Source organism: Acipenser ruthenus, chromosome 56 (assembly GCF_902713425.1).
Source record: "Acipenser ruthenus chromosome 56, fAciRut3.2 maternal haplotype, whole genome shotgun sequence".
Taxonomy (NCBI): domain Eukaryota; kingdom Metazoa; phylum Chordata; class Actinopteri; order Acipenseriformes; family Acipenseridae; genus Acipenser; species Acipenser ruthenus.
Genome location: NC_081244.1, coordinates 5,437,508 through 5,460,609, shown reverse-complemented (window position 1 = coordinate 5,460,609; position 23,102 = coordinate 5,437,508). Strand labels below are relative to the sequence as shown.

General features: G+C 39.3%; 1 protein-coding gene across 2 annotated transcripts; it reads right to left on the bottom strand.

The window, feature by feature from the left end:
* Positions 1-431: 431 nt before the first annotated feature.
* Positions 432-5,299, bottom strand: LOC117404291 (transcription cofactor vestigial-like protein 4). Of its 2 annotated transcripts, none has more exons than XM_034007120.3 (5): positions 4,995-5,299; positions 3,157-3,319; positions 2,752-3,034; positions 2,133-2,220; positions 432-1,556 (listed from the first exon to the last, which is right to left on the bottom strand). In XM_034007120.3, exons 1-5 carry the CDS (start codon positions 5,059-5,061, stop codon positions 1,282-1,284), a joined length of 876 nt encoding a protein of 291 aa, XP_033863011.1. In that variant the 5' UTR covers positions 5,062-5,299; the 3' UTR covers positions 432-1,281. The 2 variants fall into 2 exon arrangements, with proteins under 2 accessions (XP_033863011.1, XP_033863013.1); XM_034007122.3 differs by having other exon boundaries at positions 432-1,553.
* Between the last annotated feature and the right edge of the window lie 17,803 nt (positions 5,300-23,102).

The window sequence follows — 23,102 nt, the reverse complement described above, 5'->3', positions numbered from 1 at the left end:
CTCAAGTTTACTCAACTGTGGTGAAATTAGACTTACTCTTCCATTTATTATTATTATTTATTTCTTAGCAGACGCCCTTATCCAGGGAGACTTACAATTGTGACAAGATAGCACATTATTTTTACATACAATTCCCCATTTATACAGTTGGGTTTTTACTGGAGCAATCTAGGTAAAGTACCTTGCTCAACGGTACAGCAGCAGTGTCCCCCACCTGGGATTGAACCCACGACCCTCTGATCAAGAGTCCAGAGCCCTAACCACTACTCCACACTGCTGGAGAGAGTACCTACTTTTCAGTTGTCCATAGCCATAGGATGCATCACATAATGGTGAACCATACTGAAGCTGTTTAAAGATAAGGCTCCCATTTTAAACAGGTGATGTGTGCGGAAAATTTGACATAAAAAAGAAACAACGACCATAAAATGTATAATTAAAAAATATTTTATTAAAAAATGTATTTTCCATTTTACCAACATAATTCAACAAGTAAGACATTCATTAGGCAGAATACCACATAATAAATAATATAAAAACATAAAAAAGACCACCTATACAAAATAAAAACACACAAAACTACTTCTAGAGCTTGCTAGAAGGACACCCATTTAGAAAAAAAAAAAAAACCTTGAAAAAGTTCTAGAAAATGCATCCTGGAATACTTTGTAGCCTGTAAGATTCCAGAAGAAAGTGGAAAAGAACCCCGCAATAAATTAACAGTTCTAGAACGTTCTAGGAGTGCTCTAGAAAAAAAAACAGACCAAAATGTTAACCAAGCAGTAAAGAATCAAGACGTTTTTTTTCTTTTTTATATATATACTTAACTATCCAGAATTCTTAACATCTTTGATCTGGTACGTTCTGGAAGGCAACAATCTCCCCCACCTTTTCTAGAAATCTTTACACCAGTTTTCACTGTTTCTTCGATTGAAAGTGGAAGACTAGTCTCATACCTAGGCATCCTGTGTTACTTATAGAACATCACCTATGGTAACTGGGCAGCGAACACATGAAGATTCTCTTCTGATATAAGCTTGATGTGTTCCTTTAGCTCAGCCCTAGGCAAAGTTCTACTCTTTGGTGGCAACTGAAGATTTTAAGATAGAGTAATGAAGGTTACCCTGTCATAAAACACTTATTAGCGTTATCACTGCTGCTTTCAGTGCTGTAAGTCTATTCTTCAGACCCTTGAAGACCCTCAATGTCAATACCGGTAGCGGCATTAGTCTGTGAATCTCTATTCAACTTGTGAAGACCACCAAAAGTCGCTAGTCCTGCTTAGGGGGAGAGTGCAGTCTGCTGCCTGCTCCGGGAGGCTCCGACTGGGCTGTGGGGGCTGTTTGCCCTGGCTGGGGAGGAAGCACAGCTGGGGCTGTTAGGAGGGGAGGTAGCTTTGATCTGCAGCCACTTCTCCCCCAGCGCCTTCGCGAAATGGTCGTCCACCGAGATGTGAATCGAAGCCGAGCTGGTATTGGCCTCGCTGTAATTTTTACCCAAGCTCCTTCTGAAATGCTCCTCCACCACTGGGTCACAAGTAGGGGGCGCTGCAACTGCTTGAGAGAGACAGAGAGAGAGGGGGGAAAAGATTAGCAAGATCCAAACTTTCGTTGAATAATACAGTAGTTAATTTACCATGTTTTTGAAATCTGCTTTACCAGACCTCTCTGTGCTTTACAATGCTTCCCTATGCTTTACCAGACCTCTCTGTGCTTTACAATGCTTCCCTATGCTTTACCAGACCTCTCTGTGCTTTACAATGCTTCCCTGTGCTTTACCAGACCTCTCTGTGCTTTACAATGCTTCCCTGTGCTTTACCAGACCTCTCTGTGCTTTACAATGCTTCCCTATGCTTTACCAGACCTCTGTGCTTTACAATGCTTCCCTATGCTTTACCACACCTCTCTGTGCTTTACAATGCTTCCCTATGCTTTACCAGACCTCTCTGTGCTTTACAATGCTTCCCTATGCTTTACCAGACCTCTGTGCTTTACAATGCTTGCCTATGCTTTACCATGCTTTCACTGTGCTTCATTACACTTTGCAGTGCTTTTACTACGGGGCACCATTGTAAAGGGCGTCAGCTTTCTATTGAATCCAATGCATTAAAAGGTATCAGTTAATAAACTTACCAGAAGGGCAACAGCTTGAGGGCAGGTCAGGTGATTTGCTGCTGGACCGCTGAGCCGAAGAGACACAGGTGATCACAGAAGGGCGCATCTATGGGAAGAGAGGAGAGCGATGGTTAAGGGACTGAGAGACAGTTAGGGAACGGCATGGAAAGCCTCACCTGCTTTTAACAGCTGCTGACTCCCAGCTTCATGGCTACCTGAGGCGTGTTTCATCATAACTAATCGCTAACCTGTTTTCACTTGTCTGGAGACCTCGCCCATAATAAAACAAAATTGTCCTTTCAAAGAACGATGTTGCTGTCAACGGCAGCAGGCAGAGGCACCCAATGGGCCTACCAACGATAACTCAGGGGCAGCTGCAATGGGATGAGGCTGCCATTGGTTGAGTGGGACCTCAGCATGCCAACTATACCCATCCCAAATGATCTTCAATGACAACTGAGATTCGACAGCATGCCCGATTTGTGCTGGTAATGCAACGGCATTTCTGCTGTAATGGGATCCCAATTTTGAATACAATGTGTTTCTATTTTCTCACATTGGCTCACAGACTGGCTGGATTGATTGAGTAAAGATGCTACAGAGTGGCTTCCTCTAATCGTTCTTTAGTGATCTTTACCTGCTGTGCTCTGGCAGTGGGACTCCTTGCACCAGGGCTTGGCAGTGTTCCGGTAGCTGTGGAGCCTTCACTCGGGGAGCAGTAGCCAGGTTTCTTGATCAACGCTAGGGGCTCGTCCATTGGTGGGCTTGCATAGGCGGGGCTTGGCAGCCTGTGGACGGGATTGGTCCTTCTCATTGCCGCGGTGACGCCCATCGGGGGCGGGGCCTGGCGCTCTGGGGGGCTGCGGCTGGACTCCCTCTGGAAGCTGCGAGTGGCGTCGCCGAACAGCGCCCTCTCTCTTCTGGAGGAAAGAATTGCAAGGATAGAAATGTATGTTATAAGCTTTGTATAGCGCTGAGGGACTGGGAGGGAAGCAGTATGGCTACGCAGTTACAATTGAAGGACTGAGAGATTCAAACTTACGTTATCAGCGCCATAGGCGATTGCTTCACTTTCACCGGCCTCTCTTCCACAGATTGGCTGCGGTCCGGGCTGTACTTGCGTTTGATTGGGTAGACGGGTGGATGTCCTGTCCTGTGATTGGACAGTTGCCTGTACCTGTCTTCAGCTCTCATGCTAGGTTGTCCTATGAAAATAAAAATATAGGTTAGGCTGAGCAAGACAATGTTGAGTAAATCTGACATTTTTTTGAAATGAATACAAATTAAAATGTGTTTATTGCTCATAAAATAAAACGCACACAAAATTAAAACCGTTTCCCCCTTTAAAATTGAAGATACAAATCATTTCTCCCTTTAAAATGTTTTTAATGTATAAAACAAAGTAAAGCTATAATAATAATAATAATAATAATAATAATAATAATAATAATAATAATACAATCTCAGCTATAGGCAGCTTCATACTTCTATCAATAAAATGCTACTTCTGATCATTTTAAAATTTAATATAATATAAAATCGATCATTAGTGTCAAGGGACTTCAACACCATTTTTTTCATAAAGTAAAAAAAAAAATCAACCCATTTTAAGTACTGAACATAACCAGTAACAACTGTTGTTTTGTCTTTTAAGCTTAAGTAACCGGATCCCCTCATCTCCTGCATGCTTCTGAATTTGCAATATCAAGTAACAACATTCCGAAGTGGAATTACTGGAATTCTGAGAATTCCCACTTCGGGTATTGTTGCTTGTGCAAGTCAGAACGCGATGGTCCCTCAGCCTTGAGGCTTGATTATTCACATCCGGAGAGCCTAGCTCGCTGTGACTGAGGTCAGAGATAGGAGGTGGGAGCTGAACTCAATTTACATAGCCTGAAGTTAGAGGATCGGAGATATTTATCTGAACTGAGTAAAAACATGGTCAACCATCCATCCATCCATCCATCCATCCATCCATCCATCCATCTATCTATCTATCTATCTATCTATCTATCTATCTATCTATCTATCTATCTATCTATCTATCTATCTATCTATCTATCTATCTATCTATCTATCTATCTATCTATCTATCTATCTATCTATCTATCTATCTGGGGCAGCAGTGTGGAGTAGTGGTTAGGGCTCTGGACTCTTGACCGGAGGGTTGTGGGTTCAATCCCAGGTGGGGGACACTGCTGCTGTACCCTTGAGCAAGGTACTTTACCTAGATTTCTCCAGTAAAAAATCCAGCTGTATAAATGGGTAATTGTATGTAAAAAATAATGTGATATCTTGTAACAATTGTAAGTCGCCCTGGATAAGGGCGTCTGCTAAGAAATGTAATCATAATAAGAATTATCTCTCGATATACACACACAGACACATATACATATTACTACACAGTTTGGCTCAATATAACAATGTTATATAAGCATTTCTCTTCATACACAAGGTTAAAAAAAACACCTTAAAAAAGGGTGGATTTTTCTGCACTCATTTCATTTACACATATATGACACAGGGATGGAAATAAGACTCCCATTACATAGAGGTTTGATCCATTCCTGGTTTTACTAGGAGTTTAATAATAAGGCACACCTGAGCTTGCTACCTAGACACACTGTGGCTAAACAAGCTTGTAGTAAAACCTGGAATGGGTGAGAGGGCTATGCAATAGGAGTCTTATTTCCATCCCTGTGATATTTGATTAGCACATTGGTCCAGTGACTAATGGCATAATATAACTTTTTTTTTTACACATGCATGAATATTTTACTACATGCAGGATGTTTGGTTCTTACAGTCAGAATTAATAAAATTCAAAATCAAGACTGGTTGCAATGCAGAATTCATTATAAAAAAGTGAATTGACCTTACCTTCCAAGATATAGACTTTGAATCCACTGTTCATTCGGGTAATGTAATGGAAGTTTGCTACAGCCATGTTCAAATCCTATCTGAAAATATATCTTTCTTAAAAAAAAAAAACTTTTAAAACACTCTTTAAATATCCTGGGAGGAGGTGGAATTAAAAAAAATAATAATAATACTAATCTGTGAAAATTCAGCCCTGGTAAATTCGTGACAGCTAATGAACACAAAAAGCAGGTTGAATTTTTTTTCTCACTCTCTCACTCTCTCTCTATCTCTCTTTTTCTGCAGATCCTACTTCTTCACTATCATTTCAGACTGGTTTGTTTTCTCCAGCACAGCGCATTATAAAGCCTGAGCTTGGCTGATTGGCGCTCCCTACGGCCAATGGGAGCAAGCCCTGCCTCTCTTTGTTCTCTGTTTTTTGCTTTGGTATAAGCGAACCTACTGATAAAGCATATGGAGTACAGGTAGCCATTGTCCTACACTGATAATGCTGCTAATTCTAGCCCCAAGCAAAAAATGTATATATGCTTGCTCCCCTAACTTTTCCTGCAGCACAGTATAAAACAGTATAACTATGTATCTGTTAAAACCTGGGGAAAAATGCTGTTTGTGCTTATCACAAGAATATAGTATTTTTCCCCTATAGAAATCTATGGTACAATATGTGATTCAAAATGCTGAATAATGTTAACATATTGAACTATATACTGTTTTGTAATTTTCCATATTCTTAACAGAGTATTTTTTATTTCTAAGCAGACGCCCTTATCCAGGGCGACTTACAATTGTTACAAGATATCACATTATTTTTTACAAACATTTACCCATTTATACAGTTGGGTTTTTAACTGGAGCAATCTAGGTAAAGTACCTTGCTCAAGGGTACAGCAGCAGTGTCCCCCCACCTGGGATTGAACCCACGACCCTCCGGTCAAGAGTCCAGAGCCCTGACCACTACTCCACACTGCTGCTGTATTACCCCTGATATTTACCTGGAAAACTGTTATATAAATTATTTAACTGAATTGTATTTATTTTCTTACTAAACATTGATACGTGCCCAGAAAATGTCAAGTAAAATAAAACTATAATAATGACCGTGATTAAAAGTCACCTTCAGAAATGACTGTATGTATTCTGGTAACCCTGGTAAGAACTTTCTTGAAGATCTCTTGCTTGTGTGTCGTTGATATTAGCGAGAGCTACAGTAGCTACCTCAACAGACAGGTTCAGCTGTAAACATTTTCACATCAAAATTAAATGCAAGGCAAATGCGCTTGGAACAGAGTTTAGGCCACACCGCGTCACACCCAGAAGGGTAGACTACTCAGAACGAAATGGCATCTGTTTAAAGGAATTTAATCCACCCCAGTTCTTTTAAGCTCCTCACAGTCAGCACCCTTGTATTAACCTTTCCCACTATCTCAGTCATACCCAAAACGTGGGAATTTAAAACTCGTTTAGCCTAACCTTGCCCAGAGGTGTCTTACAGGAACGTATCATAATTCACCACTGTATGCGTAAAGAGGCGATTGCTTTTTTTTTTTTATCAATGACAGTTTTGCCTTTGGTGACTTCAAACCATTTCCCAGCAGCTTGTGTGGTGTTTGGAAATCTCTCTAAAGCAGACCCACACAGGAATGACAAAGCAAACAGGCTTCTGTTTAATGTAAGGAAAACACTGGGGGTAGCGAACACAGGCGACTCAACATAAGAACATAAGAAAGTTTACAAACGAGAGGAGGCCCCATTCGGCCCATCTTGCTCGTTTGGTTGTTAGTAGCTTATTGATCCCAGAATCTCATCAAGCAGCTTCTTGAAGGATCCCAGGGGGTCAGCTTCAACAAACGAAATAGGCATTGACATGGTCCTATCCCTACCAGACATTACCATAGCTAGAATGTGGAACATTAGTTCCATTGAGTTTGCATAGCTGGTAATGCTGCAGTCTGATAATGGTTCAGTAGCTTGGCTTTCCTCAGCAAAAGCCCATAGAAGATCACATTGCAGACTATAATCCAATAGTCTTTACTGCAAAATTACTGCACCAACAAATGTATCCAGACAGAGCTGAGGCAGATTTCAAAAAAGGTTACAGGCAATTTTACTAGAAACATTTGAAGTTTTAAACAAAAGCACTGTTCTTTTTCAAGTCAAAGGAGGCTGAATGATAGCAAACTGCACATATTCATTATATAACTGCATCTGATATCACAATTTCACGGTGATGCAGTAACTTGCATAGGCAGATGCAATAGGAGAAGTATGTTTCATCCCAGTGCCTTCGTTTAATGCTTTCTTTGTCCTCGTGGAACAATGCATTCTGCAGGCTCAATTGAACTCAGTGAAAGGAGAGATGGCACTCTGCAAATCATCTGCTAGCTTGTTCATACAAGTCAGGAAATCCAAACTGACTCCTAACCTCTCCCAAAAGATGTGGAAAATGCAGTCCGACCAGATCTTAGATTAGGGAAGGCAGGTATTGACTATATTTGACAGACAAGGCAAACAATTGCAGAAGTGGTGTTTGCATTAGCAATGCAAATGAACCCATGATGACACACAAGGAGCTTGTGTTCACATTTGAGAGGGACTCAAGCATCACTCAAGAGGAGGAAACGGATCATTTATGAGGACCAGATCCAAGCTGTCAACAAATTTGAAAACCTTTTTTTTTTTTTTTTTTCATGCACCGCATTGCAAGAAGTCAAGAAAAAAGAAAAAGAAAAAAAATCAGGTTTTGGATGGACAATATATTTCAGTTTTTGTAATTTTTTATTTTAGGGATAACAATATATATTAAAACATTACATCATTGCGAGGGCTCAGAACCAGAGGGGCGTAAGTGACATTTTTGTCAAAATAGCTTATTATATATCAAATTAAAGCCCTTGATGAGCTCTATCTAGTGCCAAAAGGACCTCACTGAAACCACAAACTGCATTGAATAAAGTGAGAAAGTAAAAAAAACACAACTGCAAAATCTAGCACACTTCCGCACACCTGGCACGGAGTGTTGCATTGTGGGATGGCTGAGTGACAGCAGATGAGTCAAAATGGGTGAAAAAGCTGTAAAATAGAGTTTTGTGTAAAACAGCATCTAACTTTTGTGGATATTTTACTCAGTTAAATTGAGGATTCAAGCAATGAATTCACTACAGCATAAGAACCAGACCATGTCAATTGTAGAAAATCTTGTAAATGATATTTTACAGTTGTATTTTTTAAGTGTAATCTATGAAATATGACTGTATATTTTAAAGATACATATTGATTTATTAATTGTTATTAAATTGAAGAAAAACAAGCCTGGGCTCGAACTAGTGAAGAAAACCACACGTGTATCTGCAATGGGTATTCATTTCAGTGTGTTATTATGGAAAATCTAACTTTCAAGCAAAATTTTCAAAGTTTCAAATTCAAAAATACTCTTTTTAATTTTCTTCAAAATGATATTGATACTGTGCATGTACCGATAAATAGTTTTCAACCCTAATTCCTTTTTAAAATCAATTCCCTTTTAATCCATTCCATCATTGACTGAACCAAAATTCCAATCAGCAGGATTCTGTTCAAATGAGATTCTCAAAGAAAATGGAATTCGGAACTCATTGATTCTGAATCAGTTGGAAATTAAATGGAAACAGGACAGAGGGAAGGAGACACTTCTTCACACAGAGAGTGGTGAGGGGATGGAATGGGTTACCTAGTCATGTTTTTGAAGGAGACTCTTCTTCACACAGAGAGTGGTGAGGGGATGGAATGGGTTACCTAGTCATGTTTTTGAAGGAGACTCTTCTTCACACAGAGAGTGGTGAGGGGATGGAATGAGTTACCTAGTCATGTTGTTGAGGCTGAATCACTGGGATCCTTTAAAACCCGACTTGACAAAGTTCTGAGATCAATCAGTTACTACAAACACTGATAGACCCAATGGCTGCCATTGATAAATTCTTATGTTCTTTAAAAAAAAAAAAAAACACACACACACACACACACACACACAAAGCCATTTTGCAATTCCAAAATCTCACACGCCTCTAAGGAGCAGTTTTGTTTCATGTGGGCTCCATTTAAAAAGCCTGGGGATAAGAGATCAGGGAAGGGGGCATAATGGAGGAGGGGGGGGTGGTGTAAAGGAGGATTCATCCCCCGAGGGGAGAGGGGAGGGGGGAGAGGGGGTATTGACAGCAGGCAGCACCTTCGACAGCATGCCTGGTGGATACCTGCTTGAACAGCTGCCTCCAGTCTCAAATTCCTGGCCAGAGATATCAGAGCTGAAAAGACAGCCCTAGGGACAGATGGGCTGTTGGTATGCAATTCTTATGCTTGCATAACTTATTTTGTTCCTCCTCGTTTTCTTAGATTCATGGATAAGGGCCACCCTTGTTTGCAAAAACTACAGCTCTGGCCAAACATTTAGCATCACCTAGAATTTTAGGATTGAGACATCATTAAAAAAATATATATCTGTGAGTCAAAATGAGTTTATTCTACAGGGTGAGGATGCGAAACTTGTTTGTGGAAGTCTAAGCCCTCAATAGTGCTGAATTAGAAGACACTGAAAAAGACTGTGTAAAGAAAGTGCGTCCTGCCTTCTGTTCTAAACTCTACCCAGCTTCCATTTCTGTTCTTGTGTTCTTCTCTCTGTGCTAAGCTTGAAATAATGTCTGTAATAGAGGGGACTTGACTGAAGTCTGTAAAATCAAGATTCCATATCATTTGTGATTTTATAGACTTCAGACAGCTTCTCTTTTTTTCCCTTCTTTTTTTTCTAGAGGTTTAATTATCCTAACCTTTCCTCATAGCTCCTGTCATGAAGTCCTGGGATCAGCCTAGCTGGGGGGTTGGGAGCAGGGTGGTTAAGCCCCCTGGGTGCCCCCTGGGTACCCCCCCCCCCACCCCACTACAGCTTTACCTAGCCCAGAGCTCTAAGTGTGCCACCCTAGCCTTCAACAGCAAGCAGCTGCTGGAAGTCCCAAATCACCACACCCAGTCCTGCAGGGATCTCTCCAATGGCTTCCCAGCCCAGAGAGAAGATAGTGGTGATACAATATAGACCAGGCCTGCTCTCTTGTTGTCTGTAAAGATGTGCCACTATTTTTGGATAAACTGCAGAGGGGGTGGGGTGGGGGAGTGAGGATTGGGTCTAGGTATCCCCATTCCTCAAGAAAATTTTGGACAATGATTAATCTCACCTAAATTGCATTTAAAATCAATCAAATAAATATTAGTTGATTTAAAATGACATCATTTGCAACTTGAATTAAGCACCTATTAATGAATGGAATGTACAACTCTGGCCAAATGTTTTGCATCACCTAACAGTTTAGTATTGAGACATAATTAAAAAAACAAAACACTATAGGAACATAATTTATTTATTTTATTTAACATCATGTAATAAAGTATATTGCAAAATGATATTGCAAAAGTCTACCGGAAGCCATAATAATAATATAGTATTTTATGTTAGATTTCGAAAATGTTGTGTCAGTTTGTGTGGAAAACTCCAAAGCGGTGTGTAATTCAATATGTTAACGTTACATTATTCAGCAGGTTTCATTCGAGTTAATTCTATAAGGTGATGCAAAACTTTTGACCACAGCTTTACATACAATCGTATGTTGATAATGACAAACAGTTTTTATTTACATCACCCAAACAGTGGTCTTACATATAAGATCAGACTGAATTATAGCTTGTTTGAGGTTTAAAGAACTCAAGAAGACCTTTGATTGTGTCCTATAACATTTATAACAAACTCTCAAAAAAGGGTACATAAGGACCTTTCTATTTGATTGTGTTACATGTTCCCATGTGTTGCTACAACTGGTGTGCATTGTTTTAATTTTTATTTTTAAATTGACCACTTTAACTTTTAAATTGCATTCCCCGCCTCAAGTTGGCTTCCCATGTACCCGCATGGACCTCTCAGAACTTCATTTCCCATCATCCTCCTGCTCACATATGTAACCGAGACGGATTTACCAGTGAGCAGGAGGATGATGAGAAATGTAGTTCTGAAAGGTCCATGCGGGTACATGGGAATAAATGAATGTGGATTATAATTTAGAAAAAGAACTGCGCCAACCTGTATTTAAAAAAAACACAAAACAGTTTAGTGTTAAACTAGGATTAGTTAATCCTGGAATATATATTTAATATTGGGTTAAGAAATGTTTAACCTTGTATTCATTTTAAACCTGGTTTAAAGTTGTGTGTGTCACAATTAAAATGCTTTGATGTTCCTATTTTCTTATGTTTTTGAAGCGATTGTCTTTCTGTATTTGGGGGGGGGGGGAGTAAAAACGGACGGAGATTTCGGTCTCCATTCACACTAAAGACATGCAAAGTGTGCCACTCTTTAGCAGGTATTTCCAGACAGCACCTGCCGCTTGCCTGAGGCCAAGGAATTTTACAACATAAAACATGAAACAATGGGGCTACTGGCTCAGCTAGTTTTTAATTGTGTAGCAAACCACTGCAAATACAAAAGGTACTGTAAGCAGGTGCTAAATGCACAACAATAGACTCAAATCAAGGTAGAGATATACAAGGCATTAGGGCTCCAACGGTCATCAACTCCAGTGATATCATTGCCTCTAATACCATTTTTTAAAAATCTATTTTATTTGCTTATTGTGGTATTTTTCCTGTTTTTATAATTCTTATTAATTTCCTGTTTTCTTCAATTGTTTTTATTATTTTCATTATTATTTATTTCTTAGCAGACGCCCTTATCCAGGGCGACTTACAATTGTTACAAGATATCACATTATTTTTACATACAATTCCCCATTTATACAGTTGGGTTTTTACTGGAGCAATCTAGGTAAAGTACCTTGCTCAAGGGTACAGCAGCAGTGTCACCCCACCAGGGATTGAACCCACAACCCTCCGGTCAAGAGTCCAGAGCCCTAAAATACATGTAAATACTTACACATAATTAAAATGTTATTATGCATCGTTACATTGTACTTAATGTGTAAATATTTTTGCATGATATAACCCTAACCCTTTTCTGATTCAATTGTGCACTTCCATATAATCGTGCAAAAAGATTTAGACATTAAGTGCATTGTAACTGTGCATGATAACATTGTAATTGTGTGTAGGCAAGCGTCACGGATAGCGCGTGGTGGTGACGTCACACAAGTACTGTACTGCGGGTGATTATTCGGCGCTTTTATTAAATAAAATAAAAAAAGGTTTGACAAAAACAAATCACGCACAAAAAAATACCCATTTTAATCTGCACGTGAAGTGATTGTGCAATCCCCGTGCCTAAATACAAATATACATTTCACATCACCTGTGCTACACAACCCACACTCTGTGCACCACTAATATTAATAGACAACATAACCCACAATACGCACGGTGGCGGGGCACCCTGCCACAGCAGGTATGTAAATGCACAGTAATTAGAGACACTTCATAAAGCGTTAGCAAAAGGCGCATCTCTGTTTGAGTCAGTATGAGTTATTGATTCTGCAATGCTAGCCCATACATGTCACTTGTAAAGTGAGCGCACCCAATTCAGCGTTGAATCCTGTTACGAAAGGATATCTATCAGTGTCTAGTGATGTTACTGTTAGTTTATTATGATTTGCATATGGATATTCTACGTTCTTGTTTGCGGGTGGGTGTCTGTGTGTGACTGAATTCCTTTGAAACACAGAAAAAAATAGCTTAAAATCTATTTCCTTGCCATTATTATAAACCAGTTCATGTAGGTTGTCATTCAGAGCGATTAAACACTCGGCTGTGCTCAATTTAGACATTCTAAAAGAAGCAATGAAATTCAAATGATAACTAGACCAGAAACACCATGGAAACACTGATATCATACAAATGCCTGTTTTGCAGATGAATATGAAATTTAGTACTTGGTTTTGCATTGATTACTTTTATTTGGTTGTAAAATCTTGCTTTTAATTCAGTGTGACAAGTAATTATTTGTAACCTATTTTGTCAAAGTGGGTTCCTCGTTTGATTTATTACACGTTTGTACTATTACACCCACTAAGTAAAACCATTAAATACCAAATTTAGACTTAACCTTTGTGGTTTTAACAAAAGTAAGTTATCATAACAATGAGGTTAAAGAGAAACTGTAAATATCATGCAGACGATGCGAGTTAAAATGCTACAATTTTTTATTTATTTTTTTAGAATTGATACCTAATTAAAAAAATGCATACATACGAACATAATTTAGATATTTTATTTAACGTCACCTAATCAAATAAACTACAAACTGTCTACCGCCATCCTTCCCAGTAATACAGTACTTTCATGTTAGATTTTGAAATGTGACATTTTCCAGTTTTTGACACTTTTTCGTTAAGTATAAGGAAAACTACAATATGAAATGCGATATGTTAACGTGACGTTTTCCGGCAGGTTTCATTCGACTTTATGAAGCTAAATTAGTTAATTCTATAGGGTGCTGCAAAGCTTTTTGGCCAGCGCTTTTGTACAGTACTGTGCAAACACACACACACACACACACACACACACACACACACACACACACACACACAGCTGCGGGCTGTGTTTTGTCAAAGTGTGCCGCAGTTCGATGAATGAGTCCTCAGGCAACTCCAGCACACACACACCTGCTGGCTCCGGGCATCTTCATAGGCAAACATGCAGATAGCGATGACTGCTGATAGCAGATGGGCTTTAGTGCAATGCTTTGTTCATTTGTGTTTCCATGCCTTCCAGCAAGAAGTGGCTCGAAACTGGTTTAGCAGGATTTAAGTGGACGTGGAAGCTTGTGTTTGCCTTGTGGACCGCACTGATCTATTCAGCCAGTTTACTACAATATAGCTCTGGCCAAATTTTTGCACCACCCTATAGAATGAACTCATTGTGCTTCATGAAGTCGAATGAATCCTGCTGAATAATGATAATGTCACGTTAACATATTGAGTTACACACCGCTTTGGAGTTTTTCCATATATTAAAAGAAAACTAACACAAATGAAAAAACTGGACATTTCAAAAAGATCTAAATTAATGTCTCAGTCCTAACGTTCTAGGTCATAGCTGTAGAACCCCCGAGTTACGAACACCACACATACGAACTGACCGCTCTACCGGACACGTTGAGCCGGAAGTGTGCAATCAACCGTGCGTGCAATGCAACCGGATAGGCGCTCCTATAAGCAGGCGTGCAGGTCACGGCCAAGGCAACATTTCTGTACCCACAAATGAATCCAGACAGAGGTGAGGCAGATTCCAAAGCAAGTACAGGCCTTTTTACTAGGTACATTTGAGTTTTAAACAAAGCACTGTTGTATTCAAGCCAGATGGAGGCTGAATGGCAAGCTGTAGGCTTGCAGTTTGTAATTATGTTAACCCATATTTTGCTGGACGTTTCTGGTAAAGTTACATTTGTATAGTAGCGTTTTAATGCCTGACAGATCATAACAATAGGAGTATTATATTGTTATAGCCTTGTATTATTCGTCATAGATTGAGGGTGTAGATAGCAGGTGTGCGCATTTATTAAAACCGCAGAAAACTCATATTTAGAGTTACAGAAGACATTTCGGAATTAGAAACCACCTCCTTTCTCAAGGTGTTCTAATGATGTTACTTTACAAAAAACAAGCAATTAATAAATATCCATGCATGTTTGAAAGGTAACACTTTCAAATAAGTTTATGTAATTCCAATGTAACGAACACGTGGTTTCCTCCTGATTTCAATTGGAAGTCCTATCGAATTGAAGTCACAAGCATGAGTTCGTGACGTACTTTTCATGACGTCAGCACATTTTAATACACATGAAATAATCACTGACAGCCGCTTGTTTTAAAGTTGTTACCGTAACGGTTTTAAAAAAATAGCCCTCGAATTGAGCATGAATACCGGCTGAATCTCACAGGAATAATGCACGACTATATTCTGCGCTTCCTGCGAGTTCTGACGTCATTCATTGTGAATTCAGCCCCTTGTTAATTGACGTGCGCCATGTTCTTTTGTAATAAATGATATTTATCACAAATGATATGCATTCACAAGGAATGCATGCCTTATACACGTTAGGAGGAGCCGAATACTTTGAAATGAAGAAAGATTTTCATTTAAACTCGCTTTGTCTTCTGTTTAAGTACACCTCATTGAAAATACTGCTGTACTAATCCCTTACTGGGGGGAACTAATTTAAAAGCACAGAATCTCGTCTTTTTTCTAGGCTGAAGATTTTAACTTGCCTTCATAGTCCACGCCATTTATTTTTGTAGCGAGGTGACCAAACCTATACAATATTCTAGGTGGGGTCGAGTCCTTAAATCGCAATTAAAAACACAGTCATATCTGTTGTATTCCAGCTGGCACAAGGACATCATAAGGGTGAGATCCGATTTTCCATAGAAACAGCGGCGCGGAAAAAAAATATTTTTTCTCGGAATCAGTTCGCTGGCAAATCATTAAGGCGACTACGCGTTTAAACATGTTCCCATAACAGCTCCACCTAAGTCTTTGAAAAAATAACCCCAGGCGATGAAATTCTAAGAATCTGCGCTGGCATTTAGCCAGTAGCCATCTCAGTATCTCACCCACCCTCGATGCAATCCCATACTTCATACATGATGTCAGATTTCATGTCAGAGAAGTCTACACCATTGAATACGGTGAACCGCAGGAATGCGAGCTACACAATGAAGGAAGGGGCATGGATGTGAGCTGTAGGAGATCGACAGTAGACTACACTGCAAAACTTCAACACATTAAAAGATGCATCTAGAATTTTAAGATAGAGATATAAAAACAGACGTATTTAAACATAAATGTATATGAAAGACTACAAGCGGTATGCAATTCGATATGTTAGGGTTTACTTTTTTCGTTAATTCTACAGGGTGATGCAAAAAAAACAAAAAAACAACATTATCGGCCAATGGGGTATGATTTTTTTTTAAATAAGAAAATAAAGGGGGATTATAGATCTAGATTTTAGCTCTTAATATCTATAATAGCAAAAAAAAAGTCAAAAATAAATGCTGGGGAATTAAAACCGTAATGGTCCTGTAATACTGCCTTTTACAGACACATCTTTCAGTGCTGTAATTTCATAGGTCACAACGCTGATAGAGAGTACAATTAAATGAAAAGGCGATTTTAACTCCAACACGTCCGTTTTTAATGTCGTAAAAGATTCAACTACAATTGCAATCGCTTTATTAATATGCTTTACCATACCTTGTTGTTCTTTACAATTCGTGCCTGTGCTTTCCCATTCTTTCATTGTGCTTTATTACACTTGGCTATGCTATGCTGTTACTATGGAAAACCTTTATAACGGTTAGTTTACCATGGTTCGTTTTATGATCTGCTTTATACCTCTTTGTGCTTTACAATGCTTCCCTATGCTTTACCAGACCTCTCTGTGCTTTACAATGCTTCCCTATGCTTTACCAGACCTCTCTGTGCTTTACAATGCTTCCCTATGCTTTACCAGACCTCTCTGTGCTTTACAATGCTTCCCTATGCTTTACCAGACCTCTCTGTGCTTTACAATGCTTCTGTATGCTTTACCAGACCTCTCTGTGCTTTACAATGCTTCCCTATGCTTTACCAGACCTCTCTGTGCTTTACAATGCCTCCCTATGCTTTACCAGACCTCTCTGTGCTTTACAATGCCTCCCTATGCTTTACCAGACCTCTCTGTGCTTCACAATGCTTCCCTAGGCTTAACCAGACCTCTCTGTGCTTTACAATGCTTCTGTATGCTTTACCAGACCTCTCTGTGCTTTACAATGCTTCCCTAGGCTTAACCAGACCTCTCTGTGCTTTACAATGCTTCTCTATGCTTTACCAGACCTCTCTGTGCTTTACAATGCTTCCATATGCTTTACCAGACCTCTCTGTGCTTTACAATGCTTCCCTATGCTTTACCAGACCTCTCTGTGCTTTACAACGCTTCTCTATGCTTTACCACACCTCTCTGTGCTTTACAATGCTTCTCTATGCTTTACCAGACCTCTCTGTGCTTCACAATGCTTCCCTATGCTTTACCATGCTTTCACTGTGCTTTATTACTCTTTGCTATATTTTTACTATGGGGAACTTTTACAAGGGCAGCCATGGCTGTAAATTAAAAATGAAAGCCACCAGTATGGAAACAGTTAATGACCACGACATGTACAGAATAGAATAAGAATGAGCAGTTCAATGCTTAATCATCCTCTGAATCAGATATTGTTAATAACTTGAACTAAATAATGCAAATACTAAGCTTGGTGACAGCTGGGTGGATAGGTGGTTCTCAAGTCATTTGCAGAAATGCGTGAATTGTGACATGCATAGGTACGATCGCCTCCACTCTATATCACCTCCACAGTGGGCTTCATCACCAGCAGGGATAATAAAATAACAAAAGCAATGAAACTTGCATTTGAAATTACTCTAATATCCTAAGGCAATTGTTAGCAAAAATGTGGGTCCCATTCTACCAATGGCAGCCTCACTCCATTATAGCTGCCCTATACTTGGAGGCTTGGTGGTCCTGTGGTTACTAAAGTCCTATTGGAAGTGACTCTGCAGCAGCAGCAGCAGCAGTTGTTGATGATGCATAGTTCACCCCCTAGTCTCTGTAAGTCACTTGGGATAAAAGTTTGAGCTAAATGACATAATAATAATAATAATAATAATAATAATAATAATAATAATAATAATAATAATAATAATAATAATAATAATAATTTGGGAAGGGTATAGTTAGCACACTGTGTTCCTTTAAGACCTGACTTGACAAAGTCTTGAGTTCAATCAGCTGCTAGGAACCAGACCAGCCCAGATGGGCCAAACGGACTCCTTTCTTCTGTTCTTATCGATCATATTTTCAGTGCAATAAATTCTCAAGACTAAGCACATTAGCAACAATTTCACAATCGTTGTTCCAGACCTGGTATGGCAAAACACATGAACTGCTAGGCAAGTCTTGAAATACCACCAAAAGCTTCTCAGAAACATTGTTAAGCATGCAGATCTATGCAGGTCTATCAAGCATTGATAAAGACAGTCAGAAAACAGGTTTGTGAGACTCACACACACACACACACACACACTCACACACACACACACACAAGGTGAAGTATAAAGTCATAGCCATATCAGGTCAAGACAAATCAGGATGGGGAAACAAGAATACAAAAAGGAAAATAAAACATAAGCAAATGTATTTTCCCCGGTAAAATAAAAAAAGGTGTGCTGTGGAATGCAGTCGTTAGGATAGTTGGAAAGAATCCGTTTCTATTTAAATGACCTGTTGATGCACGTTGCAAAGTCTGCAGACACACTTAGATAAAGCGTCTCTCATTACTCTGAGTTTATATAGTCGTTACTTAGTACATACACGTGTACACATCATCACAGCGCTATTCTGCATAGTGACAATGTACTTAAGGGGTCAATCTTTTTTGCACGATATATGAAAAGCGTTCTTGAATAAGGAATAAGGGTGTTTTACAATTGGCAGGAATACATATTGTCAATTCTTATTTAATTTGCACCCTTTAAAAAAAACGATGCGTCATTAAAAGATCATTTGAGCTTCCTATGCATCGTACAAATAGAACCCTCACACGTTGACACATATGGGATCGCGACCGGCATATCGTGATGCATATCTCATAGAGACTTCAGTGTACCATTTCACACTTGCTACCATTCTGTGCCTTGCTTGCAGGAAATTCTGCAACCCTTCCTCGGTCACTTGACCTCAGCAGTTCCTTCCAGGTTATGGCTGAAAGCACGTCGGTCAATAGGGGATCAACAAATATAAGTCAGAACAAGTAAACGCATTTACCTTGAAGCGAAGGGCTTGAGGCGAGGCGGGGAATGCTTCTATGAATGATGTATGGAATGTGAAAGAATTCTCCCTCCCTCTTAAAGAAGTCTATAGACTTGTTAATGAGACAGCACTTGATTGTAGACCCCCCCCCCCCCCCCCCCCCTACAAGACCTCAGCTCTCTCTGCATTCCACTCTGAACCTGTCCCAATCTAACAGGAGATCATTGTTAAAACTAGTTTAAATGCGCGGTACATTGAAGTGAATTTCTGTTAATAAGGACTATTGGAAATAGCCTATAATCCGGGCTTGACGGTTTATACAATTGTTTATGAAACTTTATATTAATATTATTTAGCATGAATTGATGAGAATATCTAATTATTATTATTATTATTTGTTTATTTAGCAGACGCCTTTATCCAAGGCGACTTACAGAGACTAGGGTGTGTGAACTATGCATCAGCTGCAGAGTCTCTTACAACTACGTCTCACCCGAAAGACGGAGCACAAGGAGGTGAAGTGACTTGCTCAGGGTCACACAATGAGTCAGTGGCTGAGGTGGGATTTGAACCGGGGACCTCCTGGTTACAAGCCCTTTTCTTTAACCACTGGACCACACAGCATCCTCTGTTATTTTAAAACACCCGTACCTAGTACCAGATTTTAGGTTAGTTTAAACCTTCCTTGGTTTTCATGCTAAAGACCAGTGTGTGGCTGTACTATATGAACATCATTTTGATCTTTAATTTAATATCATGTAAATCAAAGAAACTACAAAATGATATCGCAAAAGTCTACCGGAAGCCATTAATAGTAGTACAGCAGTATTTTGTGTTAGATTTCGAAATGTCACATTTCTCAATGTATCAGTTTTATATGGCTACAAAGCGGTGTGTAATTCAATATGTTAACGTAACATTCGACTTTATGAAACAAAATTAGTGGATGCAAAACTTTTGGCCAGAGCTGTACAGACTTGAGAGTGGGTGTAGTTACAGGGTGCCGCCACTAGATGACGTTTCACCACCTTCCACAAGTATATGAACATGGATGTATGAATATTGAAATCAATGGAAGTCACAATATAACGACCTGTTGATGGCCATGACGTTTATCTACAAAATGCACAGGATAGTATAGAAGACGAATGACATACATAATAGGATATTAAAAACGGGTGGGAAATTGAATATTAGGAAAGTGCAGCTGATATAAAACTATTCGGACAGCTGCTCGGAGAATGGATTTATAAAATAGCATTCAACTTTCAGCTGTGATACCAGCAATGGCCAGTAGATGGAGTCGTTGTTTCACTTTCAGGTACAGCACTGCATAATAGTCTTAGATCATTCCTGTATTAGGGGTTAGATTCTGCAGTGATGACTTGGACACAGTCTACAGGGCTTGCTATCACGATGTCTCGCTAGTAAAGCCTAGCGAAAGCACGGTAAAGCACATGTTAAAACCAGCACATGACAGTAAAGCACATTAATAAACATTGCGAAACTGGGTTCCTTCAAAACTGCAGAGCGATTAGCATTGCAAGATTAACTCGAGAGCGGAGTTCAGCGAGCTACCGCCCTCTAGAGGACAAACCCTGCAGGTGTCTGCTCCGAGCTCACCGTGCTCCTGGCCAGCAGGGTTCGCTGTAGCGCGATGAGGAGAAACAGTCCCATGCAGGGGGAATGCAGCCTATAATTGACAGCCACAAATAAAAGATTCACTATGGAAGCTGATTCGCATTTAAGGGAGCTACCATCGGGGGTATAATTACTTAATTTTCTTTTTTTACATGTGTATAGAATACTATGCAGCCCACTTCTGTATTTATGCTCATTGTAATTCAGTCTACAGCATTCTGTTCAGCAGTATGAAACGTCATATATATTATTATTATTATTATTATTATTATTATTATTATTATTATTATTATTTATTTCTTAGCAGACGCCCTTATCCAGGGCGACTTACAATTGTTACAAGATATCACATTATTTTTATATACAATTACATTATTTTTTTTACACATTCAAAGGCGATATCGTTTAAAGAATGCAGAAGTAGGGACATTAAAAGTTTAAAAAGAAAGAAGAACATATTATTGTAAAGACAAAAGTGAAATCGGAAAGAGAAAAGATCAATATTCAGTCTGGTATATTCAAAAAAAAAGTTACAAAATAATGTATACAAGACAGATACAGCATTATATAAACCAGTACTGAATCACCTATCGAAACATGAGAAAAAAAATAAATAAATGAACCAACAGTAACATAATTGACCTACAATTTGTAGTTTTAGAAGAAATAAAATTAGATAATGTGCAGTACAGAAAAAATAACATTAAAAGAAATGGATAAATAGACTCAATACCGCGATGCCTGAAGGTTTAAATAGAAAGGAATAGCAGATCATTACATCATTAACTATGCAGTAAATTACATCACAAACACATCATTAGATTTAAATAGAAATAAGCGACTGTGGTTACCATGACATCAAAAGGCTGTACCTCCACTCCACTTGACAGAGGTGTGTTAAACATACCGAAACATTGTGAAGTTGACTCTTTTGAGCAAAAACTTAAGACAGGAAATGCATAAGAACATAAGAACATAAGAAAGTTTACAAACGAGAGGAGGCCATTCGGCCCATCTTGTTCGTTTGGTTGTTAGTAGCTTATTGATCCCAGAATCTCATCAAGCAGCTTCTTGAAGGATCCCAGGGTGTCAGCTTCAACAACATTACTGGGGAGTTGGTTCCAGACCCTCACAATTCTCTGTGTAAAAAAGTGCCTCCTATTTTCTGTTCCGAATGCCCCTTTATCTAATCTCCATTTGTCACACCTGGTCCTTGTTTCTTTTTTCAGGTCAAAAAATATTCTTAAGGACAGAAGAAAGTGCTCTATTCATCCTTATATATGAACATGGTCATTCAAGCTGTGATGGATGGGATCATTAATATTAGTCTCTGCACTATATTTTAACATTGATTTGAGTACATTGTAAATATTGTGAGGGTTGTGTTCAAGTTTACACGTGTTAATGGTTTTGGCAAGGCTTGACAACTTTGGCCTGCCAATAAAGCTTCTTTGTAAATCAATTCAACAAAATTCAATACAAAAAAAAATGCTTTCCTTTATTCGTATTGGAACAAGCTGTACAGCTGTGGCCAAAAGTCACCTTGAATTTTATGATTGAGACTATATGAAGATATTTTATTTAACATGTGTCATCAAAGAAACTACAAAACGATAGTCATGTTGCTGGATGGAATGGGTTACCTAGTCATGTTGTTGAAGGAGACTCTTCTTCACACAGAGAGTGGTGAGGGGATGGAATGGGTTACCTAGTCATGTTGTTGAAGGAGACACTTCTTCACACAGAGAGTGGTGAGGGGATGGAATGGGTTACCTAGTCATGTTGTTGAAGGAGACTCTTCTTCACACAGAGAGTGGTGAGGGGATGGAATGGGTTACCTAGTCATGTTGTTGAAGGAGACTCTTCTTCACACAGAGAGTGGGGAGGGGATGGAATGGGTTACCTAGTCATGTTGCTGAAGGAGACTCTTCTTCACACAGAGAACGGTGAGGGGATGGAATGGGTTACCTAGTCATGTTGTTGAAGGAGACACTTCTTCACACAGAGAACGGTGAGGGGATGGAATGGGTTACCTAGTCATGTTGTTGAAGGAGACTCTTCTTCACACAGAGAGTGGTGAGGGGATGGAATGGGTTACCTAGTCATGTTGCTGAAGGAGACACTTCTTCACACAGAGAGCTGTGAGGGGACTGAATGGGTTACCTAGTCATGTTGTTGAAGGAGACTCTTCTTCACACAGAATGGTGAGGGGATGGAATGGGTTACCTAGTCATGTTGTTGAAGGAGACAATTCTTCACACAGAGAGTGGTGAGGGGATGGAATGGGTTACCTAGTCATGTTGTTGAGGCTGAATCACTGGGATCCTTTAAGACTTTGTAAGGAAATGAAATTATTTATGTCTGCAATTCTCTATGTGAGAAAGGATTTCAGCTGTATTTAACAAGTTTCCTTTATTGATTCCAATAATCAATCAGTCACACTTTTACATCTTAATCATTATCATTAGACACAATAACAAGGCCACTAGTTATTAACAGAAGCAAGAAGAATCAGACACAGTGCTGGTGTGTGCTCATGGAGGGTCTTCTTGAATGCACCTCCAAGTGCTGCTGTTTTTATAGAGTCTCGACACCCCTGTGCCTGCCAAGCTTAGTTGCTGGCTTATCTCTGTGTGTCAGCAAGAGTTTGACTCCTG

Bases quoted from the DNA above. Each gene is read 5' to 3' on its own strand.
- LOC117404291 (XM_034007120.3), bottom strand. From the start codon at position 5,061: ATGGCTGTAGCAAACTTCCATTACATTACCCGAATGAACAGTGGATTC. The intron at 3,320-4,994 runs GTAAGGTCAATT...TTATTTTCATAG, and splicing joins CAAAGTCTATATCTTGGAAG to GACAACCTAGCATGAGAGCT. The intron at 1,557-2,132 runs GTAAGTTTATTA...GTCTCTCTCAAG, and splicing joins CTCAAGCTGTTGCCCTTCTG to CAGTTGCAGCGCCCCCTACT.